Source organism: Porites lutea, chromosome 2 (assembly GCF_958299795.1).
Source record: "Porites lutea chromosome 2, jaPorLute2.1, whole genome shotgun sequence".
Taxonomy (NCBI): Eukaryota; Metazoa; Cnidaria; class Anthozoa; order Scleractinia; family Poritidae; genus Porites; species Porites lutea.
In genome coordinates this window covers 30,315,205-30,335,921 of record NC_133202.1, presented here as the reverse complement: position 1 = coordinate 30,335,921, position 20,717 = coordinate 30,315,205, and the positions used below count along the sequence as shown (strand labels likewise).

Below are 20,717 nucleotides of genomic sequence, written 5' to 3'. Positions count from 1 at the left end.
CATCATCGTCATCATCAGTCCAGTCTTATTTTAAGTTCTGTATTTATTTCAGTTGTTGCAGCAATGTTGTCTATTTTCATGTTTGTTGTTTTACTGAACAGATGTATATAAGGGAATGTAACAGTCCAGCTGACATCAGAGAGTTTAGTCTTTTAGCAACAATCATGGCGGGACTGAAATATGTTGAGTAAGCAAGCATTACTTTCCTTGTGCATCATGCTTTTAGGTACATTTATCACTTAATGGCTTTTATACCCATTAAACACTCAGAAATTTCAATTCTTACTTTGAAATGGTTTATCCTGAAATAAGAGAGGTTATTGAAATCATTTTTTTCTTCATTATACTCGATGTTTCTCACAATTCGCGCTCGATCTCGAATCAGTTCAGGAGTACCTTATTTATTCGATTAACCGCCCTTTGCGCTTATTAAATTTTCGGACCTCGAAAGTGGGCGCTTATTAAATTTTCACCATTTTCAGCCAGTGTAGTATGTTTATTTTGAATAAAATTCCAACATTCTTGAAGACCATGAATCTAGAGAGTGTAAGCCAGTGAATAAATAATAATCAATACTACTCTCGTCACTTAATGCTTGGGGGTAGGCGCTTATTAACTTTTTCTGCCTTTAGGATGGGCGCTTATTGGAGGTGGGCGCTAATTCGAGGTTGGGCGCTTATTCGAATAAATACGGTATGTTAGTTTTGGAAGTACCCTGCGAGCAGTGGTTTCTCCAGGCCGGACGCTACGCTTCGATGGGAAAGAAAGTACTGCGAGCAACCGTTTGCTTTTCCATCGAGCATGCGCGTCCACGTGATGACTACGAATATGCAACGACAAGACGGCAACGAGAACTTCAACACTTTTTAAATAAATTCGCGCGTTTTTTCCAACTTCGTCGCGTTTATTTCAATCTGCTGAAAATGTCATAGTCTATTCAAAAATTTGGTGGACCCGTGTAAACGAGGTCTCAGTATGCAGCTATATTCGAGCAAGTTTGTCAGAAAAAATGTGCACGCGACAATCCTGAAATTTTATATTGGATATGATCAATACACTGTTCCTGACACTGTAGCTGTCGAAACTACTTTTGTTTCTTTCCTTTAGCACTCGCAAACATATGTCCACGGCCTCTTGTGCCATTCTTTCATATTTCTTTGAAGAATAGTGGACTCATAACCACCCACAATACATTTCGGGATTGTCGCGTGCAGTTTTCCGCTGCGCGCAGTTACTATTTATAGGCCAGAAACTCAGACAAACAAACTGAAATTAACATTAACGAATTTCTCACTTTTGTCTGACTTTTGTCATTAAAATGTCATGTTTGTCTGTCTTTAGTCATTAAAATGACAAAACTAGGACAAAAATTGCAAATTAGTCCCTCTCACGTCATTCGCGCGAGAAAGTGCGTGCATGCGTGCACTTATCAAGTATTCTTATAGACCCGCCGTCAACCAATGAGAATGCGGTTATTGTAAAATACCACGACAACTGATGCGCAGATGATGCGTAAATACCGTTACTTATTACAAGGCAGGGGTGCATATTTTACAAAGTCCATTCGACAATAGCACAACGCACGAATGATGCCAGAGTGATTAATTTGCAATGCTTGTCAGACTTTTTTCATTTCACTGACTTTTTATCATGGAAATGAAAAAGTCAGACAAAAGGGACGAATTAGTTAATCTAAATTCCTTTTTGTTGGTCTGAGTTTCTATTCTATAAATAGGAACTGTGCTCAGCGCTATTATATTGAATGGCCACACCGCTCCGAGCCCCGGAAAGTATCCTTTGACTTCAAACGCTCTCTCAGCGTAGTCTGTGTTCGCTTTGAAGAAACGAAATGGGCGAGAGGAAAACAACTCAATTTCCCTCTCCTATGCCGGAGAAGTTTATTAAGTTACTTGAAGGTTTTCGTGTGTCCAAAGTACTATTTGCAGCGTGTGAATTGAGTATCTTCGACAAACTGCGCTCCGCATCCGTACCACAATCGGCCAGCGAAATAACGCAGACGTTGTCCTCCAATCTCGACGCCACTACACGTCTCATGGACACCCTTGTGGCAATGGAATTCCTAGAAAAATCCAAACAGGGTGACCGATGGTTGTACAATAATTCTGAAATGGCCACTAAATTTCTCACCACAGAGAGTCCTGATTCCGCACTAGGGCTCATAAATTTAGAGAATAATATATCGTACCACTTCTACGGAAATCTAGAAAGCGCAGTGAAGGAAGGAGAAACACAGTGGGAGAGGATATATGGAAAATCATCCGTAGAGGTTTTCAAAGAGCACTACAACACCGAAGACGACACTTTACGGTTCGTGAGTGCCATGCATTTTAACTCACTATATGGAAGTTATGCTGTTGCGAAAGCCATGGATTTGAGCGAATATAGCAGCTGCTGCGATTTAGGAGGTAGGTGAAATTTGCTATTTCTCGATTTATGTTAAGTGAGAGTTTTCTCGAGCTGAATATGACGTGTCTCCGTAGACAGGGGTCCATGGTCCTGAAGTACAGTGGCCCATAAAGGACAGCACTTTCAATAATAATTTTCACGAACATTGTAAAAGAAAAGCGCTAAAAATTTAATATTACACTGCCACAAAGCAGTGTAAACCTGCACACTTCACTCCAATTTAACTCGCTATGCAAAAAAACACATCTCCACACTGCAAATAACATAAATTACCGCACTGGAAACAAGATATATCGGTGCACGCTGCAAACAGAATAGATATCCGCATTGCAACTAAAAAACTTTTGTTTTTACCCACTCCAACCAAAAAAATTGAACAATGCAAACAAAGCAAAATTGCAAAAGGATTTGCCTATGAGGAGTACATAGAACAAATATGAAGGGATGAAAAAATGTGCCATAAAAACCACTCTTGTGATGGAGCATCCTATTAAAAGATTGTTATTATTATTACGCAGTCGGAAAAACCACCCTGCTCGCTCTCTTCCTCCCTCGAGAAACCCTTAGAACAAAGTTGAATTTTTTCAGCAGGTTTAGTGACTTTAGAGGTAGTATTTAAACAGTGTAAAGAAGTGAGTTACACTCGCTTGTGTACCAAACCTTCTTCAAAACACTAAAGAAAAACATAGATTCATTGTTCAAGATTTTACGAAGTCGCATTCCATAGTTTATGAGCGATTTCAATCCTGAGTCTGTGTATCTGTGTAGCTTACGGGATCAGGGTGCCAGCTTGAGAATTTTGCCCCATTCTTCTCACGGCTTAAATTCATTGCCGCGGCGCTCCGTGTGGTCTATGGCTGCCCGTTACCCTTCCCATGGTCCCTTGCGCTTCGTCACCAGTCACTCGCGTTTCGCGCACGCCTCTATGCGAAACCTTGATGCGAAACCATGTGAAAAGCGAAGCGCCTGAGGAGGAGGCTGGGTCTATGGTTAAAAGTATCCCGCGCAATAAATCCCGCTAGCTACGCAGGCTAGGGCCATATTTTCTCCAGCTATTTGTCATCCCGACGTTGTCAGATTTTATTCCACAAACTTTTAGACAAAGACGCTTTGTAACAGTTTCATCTTATTTTGCTGACCTCAAGGTCTGGACGCCGCCGTTGCCGTTTTTGATCTGCGAAATGAATTAAAGCTTAATTTTCCAATTATTTTGTCAATGTAACTAGGTGCTGTGGGCACTCTCGCCTATGCTTTGTGTCAGTTCAACCCTAAAATGAAGATAACAGTTTGTGACTTGGAGCCAGCCGTGAGTTTAGCCCATCACTTCCGACCATCAGTTGAAGCTTGCCCAAATCAAGCCAACGTTTCCTTTGCGGTTGGCGATTTCTTCAAACCTGAAACCATACCAAAAGCTGAACTGTATGTGCTGTCTCACGTTCTCCACGACTGGTCAGAGGATAAAGTTGACTTGATTCTTTCAAATGTCTACAAGTGCTTACCCTCAGGTAATTTTTAATGAAATACCGACACAGTCTTATTGCACGTACAATCAGAGACTGGAACTCTAGTTGCCAAATAGAGTCATTGAAGAGTAGCCAGTAAAAGCTTTTAAAATGGCTGTCATGTGCCATGTTTAAAAAAACGCTGACCCCGAAATATTTTGTTATTATTAGTTTTTTTAGCAATCGCACCTTGTATTATATTTTACTTCTAGCACATTCATATTTTTGCACATCTGCTGTTATGCCTTTTGCAGATCACACAATTAGAATTAGAATAAGAATTAGAATAAGAATTAGAAATCAAGTTCACTGGTGAAAAATACGTAAGAACCTTTACGTTCGTAGGTTATGGAGTGTGGGCAAATTCTTCGCGATAATTATTCATACCCTTGGATTCCCGGGATTGACACCAGGGCCGAGTTGTTCAAAGCTGGGTTAAGATAACACAGGGTTAGTGCGAGATTTGAATTCAGATTTGAAAGCTTAAAATGCATTTCACTTTTAATTCTTTTTGTCTACAAGTTGATGATTGGAAGCTCTAAAAATAACAGAGAAAAGTATCCGAGAAAATGCTTTCGAACACAAGAAAAAGAGACCCGGGTTAAGTGCTAATCGGCCTTCCAACAACTGGGCCCAGTTTCATTGCTAGACTTCTTAAGCTGACTGTTTGATTAACAAAAGGCATTTCAATTTCTGTCGCTCGAACGGCTTAGAGTCCGTTTCAGTACTGAATGGTATGTTCCCTTATTGTTTGAACAATCTTTCCCTATTACCACGAAAAGGGGCAAAATCCCCAGTTTTTATAGTTTCTTCTCTTTTTAGGTGGAGGACTTCTCATTTGTGAACAGATTTTAAACGAAGATAAAGACGGCCCATTGCCCGCCCTTCTTAATTGTCTTCTTATGTTGGTGGAAACAGGAGGCAAAGAAAGATCCGCTTCAGAATACAAGCATCTCCTGGAAAAGCATGGATTTGTAGATGTTCAAGCGAAACGTGTTTATTTCTCTAAAGATGCTATTTTATGCAAAAAGTTGTCAGATACATCAAATGATGTTTTGGTGTGTTTAATACTATAAGAATAGGCCTGCATAATTTGGTACCCAGTTTCCTCGGGCTCCTTGGTTAGAAGATGGTTGTTTTCCCTTGGGACTAGGCTTTGATAGATTGTGCTCGCAAAAGTAGCATAATATGCCGCTTGCAGTGTTCGTATATTTCTGAATTTACGCCAATAATTATACAAGTTTTGGGAAATTGTGCTTAGTTTAGCAAAAAATGCACAAATTATTATTAATTTATGCTACTACTTTTTACTTTAATTTGGCAAAAACACCTTTATAAGTATGCAACAAACAAGTAAATGGCAAACACTATTTATCAGCAGAAATTTAATTTGAGTTCTGGGTCATGTCGTGTGGGTGCCAGGTTCCATGAATGAGACAATAAGTAGACAAAAATTGATTGATTTTGTCACTTAAATTTGCCTTTACACTGATCACAGGGCCAGAAAAAATGGTTGCATCATCAATAATCGACAATTTCGTGTTTCTAAACTAGCCACTGTAAAGTGCAAATTGTGCTTGCAGTGCTTTTTTCCGAAAATAGATGAAATAATGAATTATGCCAAAACTTATGCTGGCACAATAATGTATCAAAGCCTTCTAGGGAGCACCCGCTGACCTTGCCTATTCCATGTACGGCGTCTTCCCAACCGCTGACCAACGAGCCAAAGATCCTGGGCAAGGGATTAATAAACGCATTGCCTCCAGGTAATGGAGCATGGCTGAAATTGTGTTTGGTTATTACTGTAGGCTGAGTTGACTTGAATGTTATGTAACTGTTTCAAGGTATAAAATTGTCATTAGAATTTGCAATATACTTTGACCAGATAGTCCTGTTTGTTAAAAAGTGCGCCTTTTATACAGTCACGTGGCATTTGATAATATAATAAGGAGAACGTGAACAAGCAACGAGGAAGTATTATTTCCCTTTCTGAACTTAGATATAGTCCCTAGGAATTCAAGTCCAGTTGGGTTCACCTACATTCAGTCAAAGTCAGTGGGTATGAATAAAAAAGAGTACAAATTCACGTTTTAAGCGACCTTCTCGTAGCTGTCGCGTCGTTTTAAAGTCACTAATTATTAGAGCGTGCGCTAACGCTGTTATCAGCTCTTGGCTCGGGTACTATACCGGACACCATGAAAATCATACTGGCTTGGGCTTCTGTTCACACACAAAAACGGTTGTGGCGGCGCGATTTCTGTGACAAAGCGAAGCTCGGCCGCGCCGATCTCTAAAGTGAAGAGTCACATATCGGAAAGGTGTTCATACTATAACTGATAGCTTTCCGTGGCGCCACGAGAAAGCCATCAAGGTGTAGTGTGAACATAACCTAATGGCGCCTTCCATAAGTCAGAACTGGCCGGCCGGACCATGGCCAGACCAGGCATTTTGGAAATGGAATAGGCGTTCGCCGAGAGGTTTTGCTGAAAAACCATCTCCTTTGAGCATAATGTGTAGGATTTGACTGATCTGGATGGTTATTGTTGATTAAAAGTGAAATTCTCATTACGATGGGAATGGGCTGGCCAGTTGGTTCTGACAAATGGAAAGCGCCCTGGGTTGACTGGGAGACTCGCAGGCTTACCCTCTTTCCCATTAGACAACATTTCTCTCTAAATGGGGTCTTTCAAAGGGCGCCCACGGGGCGTTAGGAAATTATTGCGTCATTGTAGCGGGAAAGCTCGTCACGTGATAGTAGTACATAGGGCTACTAACGGGACTAACCAATCACAGCGCAGCAAAATTTTTCTCGACCAATCAGAATCAAGCATACAGCCCATGTGACCAAAATGACGTCAAAGCTCCCAAATATGGGCATAAAAATCACGTGACCCCCCACAAGAGGTGGATCCGCATACTTGGCATAGTTTTAAAGACCGCGTAGAACCTGGGTACGAATGGGACGCTCAAACCAAAGCCCCAGTCCCCTCGCATTCCCCGGAAGTCCATAAAAAACACACACACACTGTATAGAGGTCCACATCATGGTTTAATACAAATCTCGACAGTGCCCTAAATGACATCCAGGACGTGTGTGAGGTCCTAATGACGTCACGCCCATTTTTTACAAATCTAATAGAAGATCCAATTCGTCCCCAATCCTCTCGTAGCCATAGGGATAGCTGGATCGAGTAGACACATCAATGACACGCTTATCAAACACCAATCCATACTGCTTCACGCGCGGAACCACTTGAATGTGTTTCTTTTCCAAATCCCGTGTGAAATGATAGGGGTTGACAATGTTCAAATTTCGGCGAGTGTCCTGAGGCGAGTTTAATTCCGAGAGAATGTTCTCTTTCATGGTATGAAAATTGAGAATGGCTGACCCCCGGACGTTCAACGTGAAACCGCGGACCTTACACACCACTTTACCTCCACGGGTCGTGTACCCATAATTCTTGGCGCCCCCCGAAACAAACTCGGTGATGACATCCCCATCCAATTCATCCGTCATGTCCCCTAGAAAATCCCCAGTGGTAATGCTGGGTTGACCGGGACGCCACTTGTACACTACACTGTCGGTATCATAGTAGAGGACTTGCTGTTGCAGGGTGTCCAGGGACTCATAGAGTTTGAGCCGAGCATGGCACGTGGTGAACGCCGCCACAAAGATATTGGTTTTGGTGCCTTTGACAGCATTGTCTTCGACACTGGTGCAGACGGCTTCCAAAATGTCGTCGGTACAGAGGCGGAGCGTACTGATATCGAGGGCTGCATCGGAAACGAGGCTGAACAAATGGGCGGGGTTTTGAACGGTGACGGTGGTGGGTTTGTTGATCCGCTCGCCGAATTTGCCCCAGAAACAATTCAACATGAGTTTGGCGGTGGCTTTACGACCAGGGTTTTTGGCAATGCTGGCAATGTCCAATCGGATCCCCTCCCGTTCCTGGTAGCGAAGAATGTACTCGCGTTTCTGCTCGAGGGTCTGACACCAACTGGGCCACCCCGCGGATTCTTGCTTGAGTTTGAGCCAAGTGTTCACGTACTCAGCGAAAAGACCTGTTTGGCGTTGCTCGGGGGGAAAATGCCAGACTTCATGGATTTTGATCAGGGTGTACCCCTTTTCCACCGCTTTGACCAATTCGGGCGTGCACCAGGTCCCACGTAGTGTACGATCTGCATCCGAATGAGGGCAATACTGGGTTCGGGTCAACATGGGTTGGGCTTGCTCTGTTTGGACACAGGCACGGCAGAGAGGAAACGTGAGCTTTTGGCCACAGCGTACAGGCAAGACGGGATGGAACAGACCAGCCGGGGGTAGAATATCCACCGTCGCCAGACCAAAATAGGACGCCAGGGACTGGTCAGCGGGTTGGGTGATGATCTTGGGATGACCGATAGGGTAGGGACAGTTCTTATTCACCCATGGGTACAGAGAAGTCACATCCACATAGCGTATCTCTTCATTCTCTTCAGTCACGGCATGCAACGCCACGGCACCGGTGCGTCCCCCAAAAAAGGCGTCACGGGGTTCCAAGGGTGCGACCAAATCGAATGACGTCAAGAAACGTTGGACGGCTTCATTGGTATCCACCAGTTTGTCCCATTCACACTCCCACATTTCAATCACCGTATAGCTGGCTCGGAGCAGGGCCATGCGTTTAGAGAGCGTGGCTTGATACAGTTCCTCCACGGTTCGATCAGGCACTGCATAATGTTTGGCGTTTCTCATGGGATAACAAGTGGGACAACCGTGATACAGACACCCATGAAATTCATAGACAGTGCGGGTCAGAAGATCGTAGCCATCGACAAAATAACCGTTCACGAGGGTTCGGACAAACTGCTCGCCCCCATTCCGGACATGTCGAATACGATCGGCACTAGCTCCCTCTTTAGGAAGAAGGTGTTCTTGGTAATACAGCCATTGTAGGGCCTTGAGGGATTGATTGACTTGGGCGCCTCGCCAGCCCCTGAGCGGTTCGACAGCGATGGTGTCGGGGGTCAAATGGTGCTTGCGCCAATAGAGATTGCAGGCACTGGCGATGGTGATGCATTTGGCCATGGGATTGAAACCAGCCTGCTGTTCAAATTCTTGCTGAAAGGCTTCACACCCCGCTTTCAACAACGCCACATCCGATTTACAGTACTCGATCATGTCTTGCCGGAAATCAAAACGCACGTTACGACGGACTTGCTCCGCATGCCAACGCGTCAGTTCGTCTTTCTTTTTGGCCATCATACCCTCGGGATCGTAAAATTCCAAATCAGGGATGCGGCCCACATACTGTTGATGATCCGGGGTATTGAACAAATGAGGAAAGAAGCCCTTCTTTAATTCGGTCAAATTGAAGGTGCTGGGAAACGAGGCCAATGGCATGGGCAGGAAACACAACGAGTCAATGAATTTGAGGGGTCCACTCCTAAAGGACAACACTTTAGCGCCCACGGTCAATTGATCCACCACCTCGCGTTGTTGCTGGTACAGTTCATGCAAAATAAACATGCCATCAAAGCCTTTCAAATTGTGAAACACCACAAGAATCTCCCGTTCACTCTCACTGTCTGGAATGTCCGTGAGATCATCCAAATCATGCAAAAATTGTTCGGCACAGTCTTCTCCGTCCAACACATGAATGGTCGTTTCTTCACTAGACGAATAACATAACAAATTGGCCACAAACACACCTTCTGCATTCTGCATGGCTTCAAAATCGGCGTAAACAAACAGGGGAGAGGGTGGCGCCACCATGCTACCTCCCCCCTCCTCTGTGGGTTCAGTCTCTTCCTCATTCTCGACCACGGGTTGAATGTAACACTTATGGTATTGGATGGACGCCCATTCGTGACACACAGGACATTTGGCGTACCCACACTGGTGACGTTGGTTAGGGAGAACGTTGTACTGGGCCTGGCACTTGAGACAGGTTTTGATGGATTGACATTGTCGGCTTTCCACATGATGACGTTTGCATTGCTCACCGTAAAACTTGCGATGACAGAAGGGGCAATAGTCCGTAGGGCGGGTACCACGCACATACTCTGGACAGTCAAATCGACCACACGCTTTGCAGCGTCTTCCTTGACAACTGTGATGAGTCCGATCGTTGGTATTGAACCCCCGTTCACAGTCCAAGCAATAATACGAGCGGTTGACAAACGCCGGAAAGGACGTGCATCCATCAAAATGATCATCAGATTTCAATAAACGAATCGGATGAGGCGCGTCAGGGCCTTTGAAGATGAGAAAAAACGGTTTCATCCGGGTCATCACTAACAATTGATATTGAGACCCCAAGGCTTGCTGAAATTGACGCAGCTCGGGTAAACCACAGGGACCCTCCGCGACTCCCGCTTGCTGATGAAGGGCCTGGGCTTGTCGTGACTGCACAGGAAGACCACGTTTGAGATTATCCCAATTGCGAAACCCATCCACGCCTTGATCTTTATGGCAGTGGGCACGCATGGTGACGATCGCGCGAGCACAACATAAGGCATCTCTGTTTCGAATAGTGATAATACATTTCTTTTTCTTATTTTCTCGATCCAGGCACAGTCGACCAGGATTGCGTTCTTTATGTCGACCAGACCCTGGACCAGGCATAGAGACAAACACCACATCCACTTGGAAACCGCGATCGGGGTTGAAGGCTTCATTACTGTTCAACTTGCCGGCTAACGTCGCTAACATTTCATCCAAACGGGCGGTACGTTGTAAAAACTCCCCCACGGTAAAATTGGCTGTTTGGTAAGCGTGGGTGAATCCATGCGCTGTAATAGCAAAATTCACAAAATGATGGGCAGGTCGCTGCTCACGGCCCAGTTCTGTTTCAATGGCTTGATGGAGTGCTTCGGTCAACACCAACCCAATATTATCTCCAGGCACAGGATCCCGCAATTGTCGTAATTGCGCATTGAATTGCGCCCGCTCCACTACATCACGCCAGCGGCGTCGTCGACCGATAGGTTGCATAGTAAACTGAAAGAGAGGGCCACGGGCAGCAGCCCCTCCCAACTGTTCCCACCGATCATAGGCGCGGTTCATTAGAGCATCCCCTTCGTCATCGTCACTGAATGGATATGCCTCCGCCATGACAGCGGCAAACCATTTGAATTTTCCCGCGCTGGACGTAGACTTTTATAGACCGTCTCACGTGATCTCGCCTGCGCTGGGATTGGTGGACCCAGCTCAGGTGAGAGTCAGGTGAGAGGGTTTGATCGACCAGAAGAAGATTGAGGGGGGTCCCCCCCATGGGTACAGACTCCTTCCATCTCCTATAGGCCTGGACCGAGATCGGTGATTGGCAGAGAATCCCTTAGATAAAGTCTGTCCATCAGAACAGACGTCAGTTGCGTTCGAGAAATGCCTAACAAAAATCCTGAGAAAGCAAGAGAGTTGAAACACGCGTGGTACGTCAAGAACAAAGAGAGATTGTTACAGCAGAAACGGGAAAAGCGGGCGGCCCAGAAAAAGGTGAAACCCCCCAAACCGCCTAAACCAGCACCGACCCCCGAACAGGAAGCACGAGCCCGAGAACTCAACCGACTGGCCTGTCTGCGGTATCGCACCAAAAACGCGGCCTATGTGCGTCTATTGAACCGAGACTATTATCACAAACACCGCGAGCAGATTGTGCAACAGCAACGGGACCGACGTGCCCAGGCTCGACAGAGAACCGAGAGCCCCTTCCGAAAGTTACGAGCCTTGGCGGACGTGTGTTCTTCCCGATTACTAGAATTAAATTATGGATACGCCAGCATCGCGCCGAAAAAAACGGGACCCCGAGGCCAACAAACAGTCCCAAAACCTGTATCGGAAACGTCAGTATGCATCCGTAAACGGGATCGAAAAAGTAAAGGCCCTCCATCGCCGACGCTACCACCAGCACATGGCAAACTTGAAAGCCAAAGGGGAGTATGAGGCCTTTAAAGCCAAAAAACTAGAATATGGGATGAAACGCTATTATGCCATGTCTGAGGAAAAGCGGAGTGAAGTAAAACGCCGGAACGCCCAAGCCCAGAAAAACTGGATGGCAAAAATGAAAGAAGAAGGAACCTTCGAAGCCTACAAAGAACGCGTGAATGAGCGGCGGCGACAACTCCGGGCCGAAAAACAGCGAGCCTTGGGGGAGGATGGGTGGAGAGCGTTACAGAAAGAAAAATATCGGAAGCGGATGGAGTACACACAAAACCAACGCTTGGCCGAACATTTGGAACGTCCCTTTCCCCTCCCGTGGTGGCCGTTAGACTGGTCCAACTCCGAGTTTGACGAGGACCCTGTCCAATCGACTCGTTCCAACGCCTTACAACAGTTGCAACAATATCTGTAAGAACAATGTGAGTTTTATTAAAACATGTGTTTAAATCATTTCCATTGTGTAATGACTGTGTTCTATTAAATTACATGCCCAATCTCAGTTTGGTTTTCATAATGCGTCTCACAATACGCTCCGTCAGGGTTTTACTACCAGGGAGTTGATCAATCTTGGCAATCATCTTGCGATCCGCCACCCATTTATCTTTCAAGGTCTTGGCTTTATCATAATCCATGTCATGTACTTTCGCAATCCTGTCTAACCGGTTGATGCCAGGATCCCCACGGGCCAAACGTTTTTTCAAATGGGTGCCAGGGCCCATATACTGATAACCGGGCCAATGAAATTCAATCCCCGTCTTGTTGAGGAGGTTTTGCACATCAAATAACTTGCCCCCACGTTGCGATCGTCGTGGTCGTCGCCTCGATCGGGCACGGGAAGTGGTTGTCACACGACGTCTCCGTCCCATCACGGGGTTTTCCACGATTTCCAATCCAAGGCTTTCTTGGCGAACCCAGCGGCTTTCTTTTTGGCGATACTGGCGGCTTTCTTTTTGGCAGAGTCTGTCGTGCGTTTACGAATATCACGCGCAACCGCTTTCTTGATGGATTCCACTCGTTCACGGGGGGTATCCCACGGTTCTACTCCCTGCGTGTCTGAAAAAGGCAACTCGTGTGCCAACTCAGCACTACTCACTTGAGGTGTAAACTTGAGTTTCTTTTTAGCACTGGGGGTGATGTTCGGTTTAGGCGGGACAGGTGGTTTTCTGGGTCCAGCAGGCGTGGAGCCTTGTTTTATACCCTGGGTGGCCTTCACCAATTGCGTGAACCACGCTTGCATCGGCCCAGCCTCAAAATCATCATCCTCACCGGGCGTCGTAGCCCCTGCGGCGCGCACACCCCCCGCCGGCGCTCCAAACGGTTGGCGCACTTTTTTGGTCCAATGGCGTAACTGACGACTCACGGCTTTGAGTTGAGGCCGTTTCCAAGCATCCGGGACCTCGCTGGTCAGGAGGATGTGTTGTTTGGCCGCCAAATCCGCGGCTTTACTCAAGCGAGTATCTTCCACCAATTCTTGTTTATACTTTTCTTTTAATTGTAAAAAAGCCGGGGCGTTGTCCACCGTGGTGCTCACCATCTCGGGTTCCATGGTGCAACTGACGTGTCTCCTTTAGCGCATGCAACGTTTATAACATCGGTAGAGTTCCGGCCAGAGAGCGCCGCCTGTTTGAGCCATCATGATGGCGCGCCGTCGTTTCACTGAATGCGCGGGTTTGGCCATCGCGCGTAAACTTTGGGCATGAGGTTTGAGCAACGTGATAGTATGTCGAGAACGGGGCACTGTGCCACGGAGCGTGTTCATCACTAATTCACTGATGGCATTGATCTGATCCGCATTGGCCATCCGTAACAATTCTTGTCGTTTATGTTGATTGGCTTCTTGTAAGACACTTTTCAAGAACGGGGCTTGACGTTCCATGCGCCACGCCATGCTGAAGGTTCAGAAATTGCCACGACCCCGCTCTATTTATGGTAAATTGGGCCCCACACTGGCGACACAGTTCCCCATGAAAATGCCGTTGCATATGACGTCGACATCGCTGACACAACGCGGCCTCGATCTCCTCCGTCCACTCTAACGTCAACGTGATGGCCTTGCGAGGGGGTCTAGTCCGGTCGACGAACACGGACCCTGGGTTTATACTTTCGGAGCCACAAAGGCGAGAGAGCCATTGCCAACAACGGTAGCCTACCTCCGCGTTGCAGACCGCGTCGACGGCGTCGTTTTCGGGGGACATAACGGTGTCGGCGTCCATTGGGTCCACGGACCATCGTCCAACTAACACCTGTCCAGGTCGACCCAGGTCTTTTTATAGATTCTCACATAATGGAACAATTAAACGATTCCCCCGCATAGCGTTTCCGTTTGCCGGATTCCACGTCTCGGCGGCGTTTGTCGGCAATTTTGATGGCACGTTTGGTTTGATGCTCCCCGATGGCTTTAGTGCCCTTATAGCCGGCTTTGAGAATCCCGATAGGCAGGCCAGGCGAGACACCCCCTACTTGACTATAGGTCATACACCGTGGTCGTTTGGCGGGTCGGCGACGCCGCGTCGTGGTGCGCTTGCGTTTGCGTTGGGGTCCCATGACAGTTCTAAAAACTGACCACTGCGAGCCTCTTTTTTATACATGTCACATCAAACTGCAATCAGGTTTTCTGGTATACCCCTTCTTTCTCGCCCAGGATCGATACGAGTCCTTGCTACCACTAGCGCGATACTGACGTTTGTAGTTGGCCACCATTTGTTTGGCGGCCCTTTCTTCGGCTTTAGAAGGAATCTTCCACATCTCCTTGTCCTTCAACAACTCAATGCCTTTCTTCCAATCCACTAGGAACGGTCCTATCCCACCCTTCATCCTACGCCGACGTTGTGGGCGTTTGCGTTTGCGTCGAGGGGCCATTCCGCTTCGACAACGGCCACACATGGTTTTGGGACAGTCGAAGGAAGGATCCTGGTTTTATATCTTTTTTTTTTTGTTCACGGGCGTCGACCCCGTCCACGGGCTCGGCCACGGCCACGGCCACGGCCACGGCCACGGCGGGGTGGACTTGGACTGGACGTTCGCGTCGACGTGCGACGTACCGACGGTCGGCCTCCTTCTTCATACACGGTGGTCACCGTATTGGTATGCGTGATATTGCGAATGCGTCTCCCTCGCGCCCGTTCTTGCGCATCTTCATTCAGCAAATCCAACCGTCGTCTTAAGCCTCGCCGTCGATCGTCGTCATCATCATCTTCATCCTCGTCCTCCGACGGAGGGGAGGAATCGGGGGATGGTGGAGAGGGCACGCGGGGACGTCGTCGCGGTTGTTTGGCGGCCACGGTGGGACGGCCCGTTGGGGTCGTCACCGTGGAAGTGGTGGTCCTGGTGCCGGCTCCAGCGCTACGTCGGGAAGTGGAGGGGCGGGAGGGAGCCGTGGTGGTGGTAGCGGTGGTGACAGGGCGTGGTCTGGGTCGTCTGGAGCTGGTGGTGGTAGTGGTGGCCGTAGGACGTGTGCGGGTGGACGTGGTGGGACGGGTTTGGGTGGCTGTCGTGGTGGGAGCCGTGGTGATCGTGGGTGGTGGCGGTGCCGTGGTGGTAGTGGTGCCTGTGCCTGCCACGGGGGGTAACGTAAAGGCATTCAAGGCATCGTCCACATTGACCGGGTAGTTCAAATTAAAATCCTCAATCTCTTGATCCAATTGGGCTCGATCCACGGGTTGGGTCAATTCCGTGACCATGTCCGTCATGGTACTGAGATCTAGGGGAGGGGCGGTGGGCGAACCCACGCCAGCGGGCGAGAAGGTCGGAGTGTCCATGCGGACCGACAAGTCACGTTGTTGTCCGCCTTCTCTTTGCCGACGGACCCGGGCGAGTTCTCGTTGCAGCTCGTTTTCGAACGGCAGGGACATCCACGGGCAAAGTATGGACTTGCGCCTTGCCTTCTCGGCGCGTTAAATGACTCCACAATCGGTACCGATCATCCGACGCTGGATGCACATCCAACATCAAATAGCCAAAGGGACGGGACGTGATGCGTTTAAATAGGCGCAAGACTTGACGCCATCGGTCGGGAAAGGCTTGCAGTAAAATGGTGCGTATACCCGTTTGATCCCGGGGGTTCTTGAAGGCCACAATGTAATGCGCGTTGCGATTAATGGTCTTGGCAAATTTACCCGGTGGGAATAAATCTTGCGTCAAATACAACACGGTAATGTTGCGATGATGAGAATCTTTGGTGAACAAATCCAACACGCGTTTGTCCTGTCCCCCTTCTTCCATCAAATCGTCCAAGACCAGCACGCCACCACGCGTCCGGCCAAACCATTGGGTTAAATGACGGGGGTCCGGTAACCCGCGATGAAATTGAATTCCCTCTTTCTTTTGCATACGCTCAAACCGGGGTTGCCATCGGTCGTACGCGTAGACGATCTTCTTGGGTGGGACTTGAAACACGTTGAGGTCCCGTAACCATTGTTCCACTAACTCGCTCTTGCCGCTGCCCGACGGGCCCGCGATAATCACACTACTGGGGTGTCGAATCATCCTTCCCACGGTCGAGGCATACGTCGATAATGACCCGTGGCTCCTTTCGCACCCATGCGTTTATACCGTTTGCTACGTCCCAATTTATAGCCAATCTTGGCCGCTTTGGCCAACACGCTCATGATGCCTCGTCCGTTTTGACGAAAGCGGGGTCGTCGGGAGGAGGCGCGTCGTCGTCGTCTGGGCATGCCGTCCAATACTCGCGGTAGAGGCGTGGCGATTCGAACTGAATCAGGTGTTCCATCGTCTCTCTTAAATGCGTTTCTTGCATGGTGTCCATGTACTGTTTGAGCGCGACCCAATCTTGGTCTTGCGCCAGTTGGCGGGCTATGAGCCAATGATACCCATCCCAGGCATCCACCCCTTGGACGGTGTTCACCCGTTCAATGGGGTGGGACCACCAATACAAGGTTTCTTCTAATATGAAGGCATCGATCACCCGTTGGACATCCCCTCGCGTAATCATGATGAAAGTTCAAATGACCCCTCGAACACAACACATCTCGTTTTATGGTGTTTTTTATTTCAACACTCACAAGGATTACAAAGCATAAAGGCCTGGCGGCTCACATTCTTTTGCCCTCCCTCTGGGCGGGCATCGACTTCATCTTGGACTTCTTGTTTAATCACCCGTTTCAAGCGATCAGCCACTTTCTGATCGTTCAACACTAAATTGTCGCAACTCCATTGCCCCAAAAAGTCTTGATAGGACTGGCCTTGGGCTCGGGCTTTCAGGAAAAATAACGCATAATGGCCACAGGTCTGACTATCCAGGGCTTGCAAGGTCTGGTCACTGCGGATCAGGTGCTTCCATTGACTCCACCATTGGTGCAGGTCCGGGTGGGTGTACACGTGCAGGGGTAGCCCATAACTGTCAAAGATTTCGCACTTGTTCTGTTCCGTCCACAGACCCAACCAATGTTGTCCCGGTTCTCCCGCCGGATCCGTGTTGACAATGTAGGCTTGACGGATACTCTTGGGAGGTGAACGGGGTAACTGGTCGGCGGGGTACACGCCGTGAAACACGCGTCGCAACGTAGGATCTTCTAGGGCCAACGTGCGCAGCACCCTATCACTGAGCGCCACAAACTCCATGCCCGGTGTCTTCTGTCTTCTGATACCACTTCAGCCGTTGATGTTGTACTTTATACCTCCCATGTGATTGATCTCATACATGTTTTCATACTCGCTCCAGACCAACACGGTGATATTGTGACCCACCGCAGCAGCAAAATCAATGATCAGTCGCACATTGCCCGATTGACGGGGGTTGCGATACTGAGGATCATCGGCTTTTCCACTGGGCACATTGTTGAACAGGAACAACGTGCAGTTCTTGCCTTGTCCCCAATCCCCAGGCAGCAGGAGGGGAATTTTATCTTCATTGTAGGCACCCATGGCTTGTAGAAATCGATCGTACCCCAGTAGATCTTCATAGGCTTGATCTCCAGTCAGTTGCAGGGTTCTGTAAGGGTATTCTTCTCCATTCAAGGTCTGACGTATTTGGGTGACCCCAAACTTTTCAAAGGCAAAGGGGTAGCGTTGTAGGTTTCCATTGAAGGCATCCGAATGCAATAACCCGACCATCACTCGGTCAGGAAATCGCCCCACAAACACATTGTCTTGTTCCCACTGGGTGGTTCGTCCATCAAAGGAAAAGGTACGGATTTCGCTCCGCACCACGGGGTAGCGGGCAATTTGTTTGCCCAGCTGTCTTTCTTTCTGCAGTCTCACATAGACACTGGCATTCAAGGTCACTTTTCTCATCAACAAGGTGACTTTGATGTCTTCTGGGTGAATGGCTGGAAATTTCTTGGCCACCAAGGTGCCTTTGTTGGGGGTACCTAGCAAGTAGACAGTGTTGGGGTTGAGGAAGAGTTCCAAGTCCATCTGGATATTGGGGACCAACAATTTGCCTGTCTTGAGGGGTGCCAAATGGGGACGGATGAGGAAGGTGTGCCAATGTTCGCTCAGCAATCGGCTCGTCAAGGTTCTCAATTCTGCATTCCCACTCCAATTGGCGTCTGTAGGGACATCCGAATTGGCGGCGGTGGCTCCCATGACATTCACCACATTCAGCTGATTGACCCATCCTTGAGGGGCTAACTTGGTGGCACCTTCTTCTCGGTTGTAGTTCAAGAGGGTTTCTAGGTAGGCTCTGTAATGGTAGGTGTTGCTCTGTTCCGTCATGAGGACCCCATTCATGCTCAAGGTGATATCTCGAAAGATGGAGTGTCCAAAATTGTTGACGCAGTACACATGTCTCGATTCGTTGCCATCGGAGATGAGCAGCCCCTCATCCAAGCCAGTATACCCAGCGGCTGGATTGGTCAGACGGACTTTGACTTTGAATCGGAGAGAATCGGTGTCGTAATAATCGTCAGAGCCCGGGATGGAGAACGTGATGGGCTGGATACCCGTCAAGGCGGGTTGAAACTCCACCTCCCGAGAGGCTTCGTACCGGTAATCCACATCGGGCACGTCAAACAATTGGAGCGACATGATGCGGTCTGTCCCTGGGGTTCAACGTTCCCCCCTTTTTATACTCTTTCGCCTACGTTGCCTCCTGGCTTTGGCTTGGTTGGCCCATAACACTTTTCTGAGATCCCCCCCTTTCATCCGGCGCACTTGTCGAAGCATCCTCTTCTCCATGTAGAGGGGGTCCGTCAGGCGAGAGGAGGTATGCATCAAGGGATAGCGCGCCGTGGTGGACTTGCCAAAGATCGTGCCCCCGACTTGGTACGGCGAGATGAACCGTCCACGGGCGCGTTGCCGTCGAATGCGATTTTGCGTTTTGAGAAAACCACCCACGCGTACCATGTTTTAACGTCCAAAGATGTCCCGTACACGTTGAGTCGCTCTTTTATAGGTTTTTTTGGCTTGGTGTTTGCCGCCTGCCCAGGCCATGGCAGGGGCTTTCCGTTTTAAGCCGCGGGTGAGTTGTCCACGTCGATCCGCCCATGTCTCTGCGGCACTCTTGCCTCGTTGAATATCTCGTAGTCCCGCTTGCGCTTGCTGTAGGACCATGGGTCCCGCCAGTTTGATCAAGTCTTCGGCTAACCCCCGGCCCTCTTGTGGGGTGAGCACGGGTGTGTGGTACCGCGTTAAACTGCCACCTCGCATTGGGTCGGTGTCACGTCGAGGTGCTATTTGGTCCCTCGCGTGGCGCGAGTGGCTTTTTATAGCTGTTTGAGACCGATGGTCACCAAGGTTTTGCCTGGGGGTAAGATGGCCAGGGGTCCACTGGTACTGGCAATCTCCACTTCTAAAATATCCAATTGTTGTCCTCGCACTTTGATCCATTGATGGTGCAGGGGTTCCGCGGTGCTTTCCCCATCGCCGGTTCTCAACAATTGCACTTCCCGCAACAAGGGAAACTTGCCACTGCCCACCACCGTGGATTCCACGAGATCCGAATAGACCATGACGGTGCGCTTACGGGTCCCCACAATCTTTTCAAAGGAGGCATCGAGATTGTTGAACCTCCATTCCACCATCAAGGACAATTGCACAAACTTCACACCAGAATGGGTCACTACATGGAAGGGATCATTATTGGTAACAGAACCTGTGTTACCGAACACTAAGATGGGATTGACGCCCATGTACTGCTCGCCTTCCCAGTCGTAGGGCGTGCGATTTTGGGACCCAGTGGGTTGGGTTCTCGAACCGTAGGAGACTGTCGGCAGCGTGTATTGCAGATTGGGCCCTATTTCATACACGGTCGTGTTGTTTCGACCGGTCTTTTCCACCACCAACCCAAATTTGAGCGCAATGGCCAGGTTGATGAACAGATCTGTGATGGCGCTCTTGTCCACTTTCAATAAATCCTCGGTGGACAAAGCCTGAATCACCAAGGCACCTTTTTTCCAGGACAGTCGGGGTATCGCGTTTTTTTTGGCACTGACAATCGGTTTTTCGTCGGGTTCAAGGACCAAACGCTGTATTTGTTCTTTCATCACATTGTGCATGATTTTGTTGTTCACTTCTTGCATCACGCGTTGCCAAAACATACTCCCCGTCGCCACGATTTGATTGGCATTCATGATCTCTTCCAATTCCACTTCGCAGTCCACGGTTTTGGTTTCCACCCGTCGATAGGAGTTTAGCACAAACTTGCGGATCACATACGTCATTTTGAATTTGAGCACTTTGGTATGAGGATCCGTGGCGATGACGGCATTGCTCTGGCCTTGATCCGGGACCGTCAGGGACATCAACGAGGCATGCCATCCCGCGCCCGGTAACACCAGCCGTTCGGGCAATCGCACCTTGAAACTGTTGTTGGCATTGTTGGGAAACTCGTCGGTGGGATCGCTGACCAGCGTCAGGCGTTTAATCTCACTCATGATGAGGAGGAGTGGTCCCCTCTGAACAGGGGC

At 48.5% G+C, this 20,717-nt stretch overlaps 2 protein-coding genes across 2 annotated transcripts in view; one reads left to right on the top strand and one right to left on the bottom strand.

Annotated features, from left to right (window-relative positions):
* The first annotated feature begins 1,654 nt into the window (after window positions 1-1,654).
* Window positions 1,655-20,717, top strand: part of LOC140928273 (acetylserotonin O-methyltransferase-like) — a 45,577-nt gene continuing 26,514 nt past the window's right edge. Inside the window, exons 1-2 of the mRNA XM_073378011.1 lie at window positions 1,655-2,426; window positions 3,654-3,932. Of these exons, the coding sequence (XP_073234112.1) occupies window positions 1,850-2,426; window positions 3,654-3,932 (856 nt within the window). The 5' untranslated portion in view covers window positions 1,655-1,849. The remainder of the gene's footprint in view (window positions 2,427-3,653; window positions 3,933-20,717) is intronic.
* On the bottom strand, window positions 15,622-16,335 carry LOC140928147 (uncharacterized). The gene has a single exon (XM_073377860.1). The coding sequence runs from the start codon at window positions 16,333-16,335 to the stop codon at window positions 15,622-15,624; it is 714 nt and encodes a 237-aa protein (XP_073233961.1).

Excerpts from the sequence above, each read along its gene's own strand:
- LOC140928147 (XM_073377860.1), bottom strand. The coding sequence starts at position 16,335 with ATGATTCGACACCCCAGTAGTGTGATTATCGCGGGCCCGTCGGGCAGC.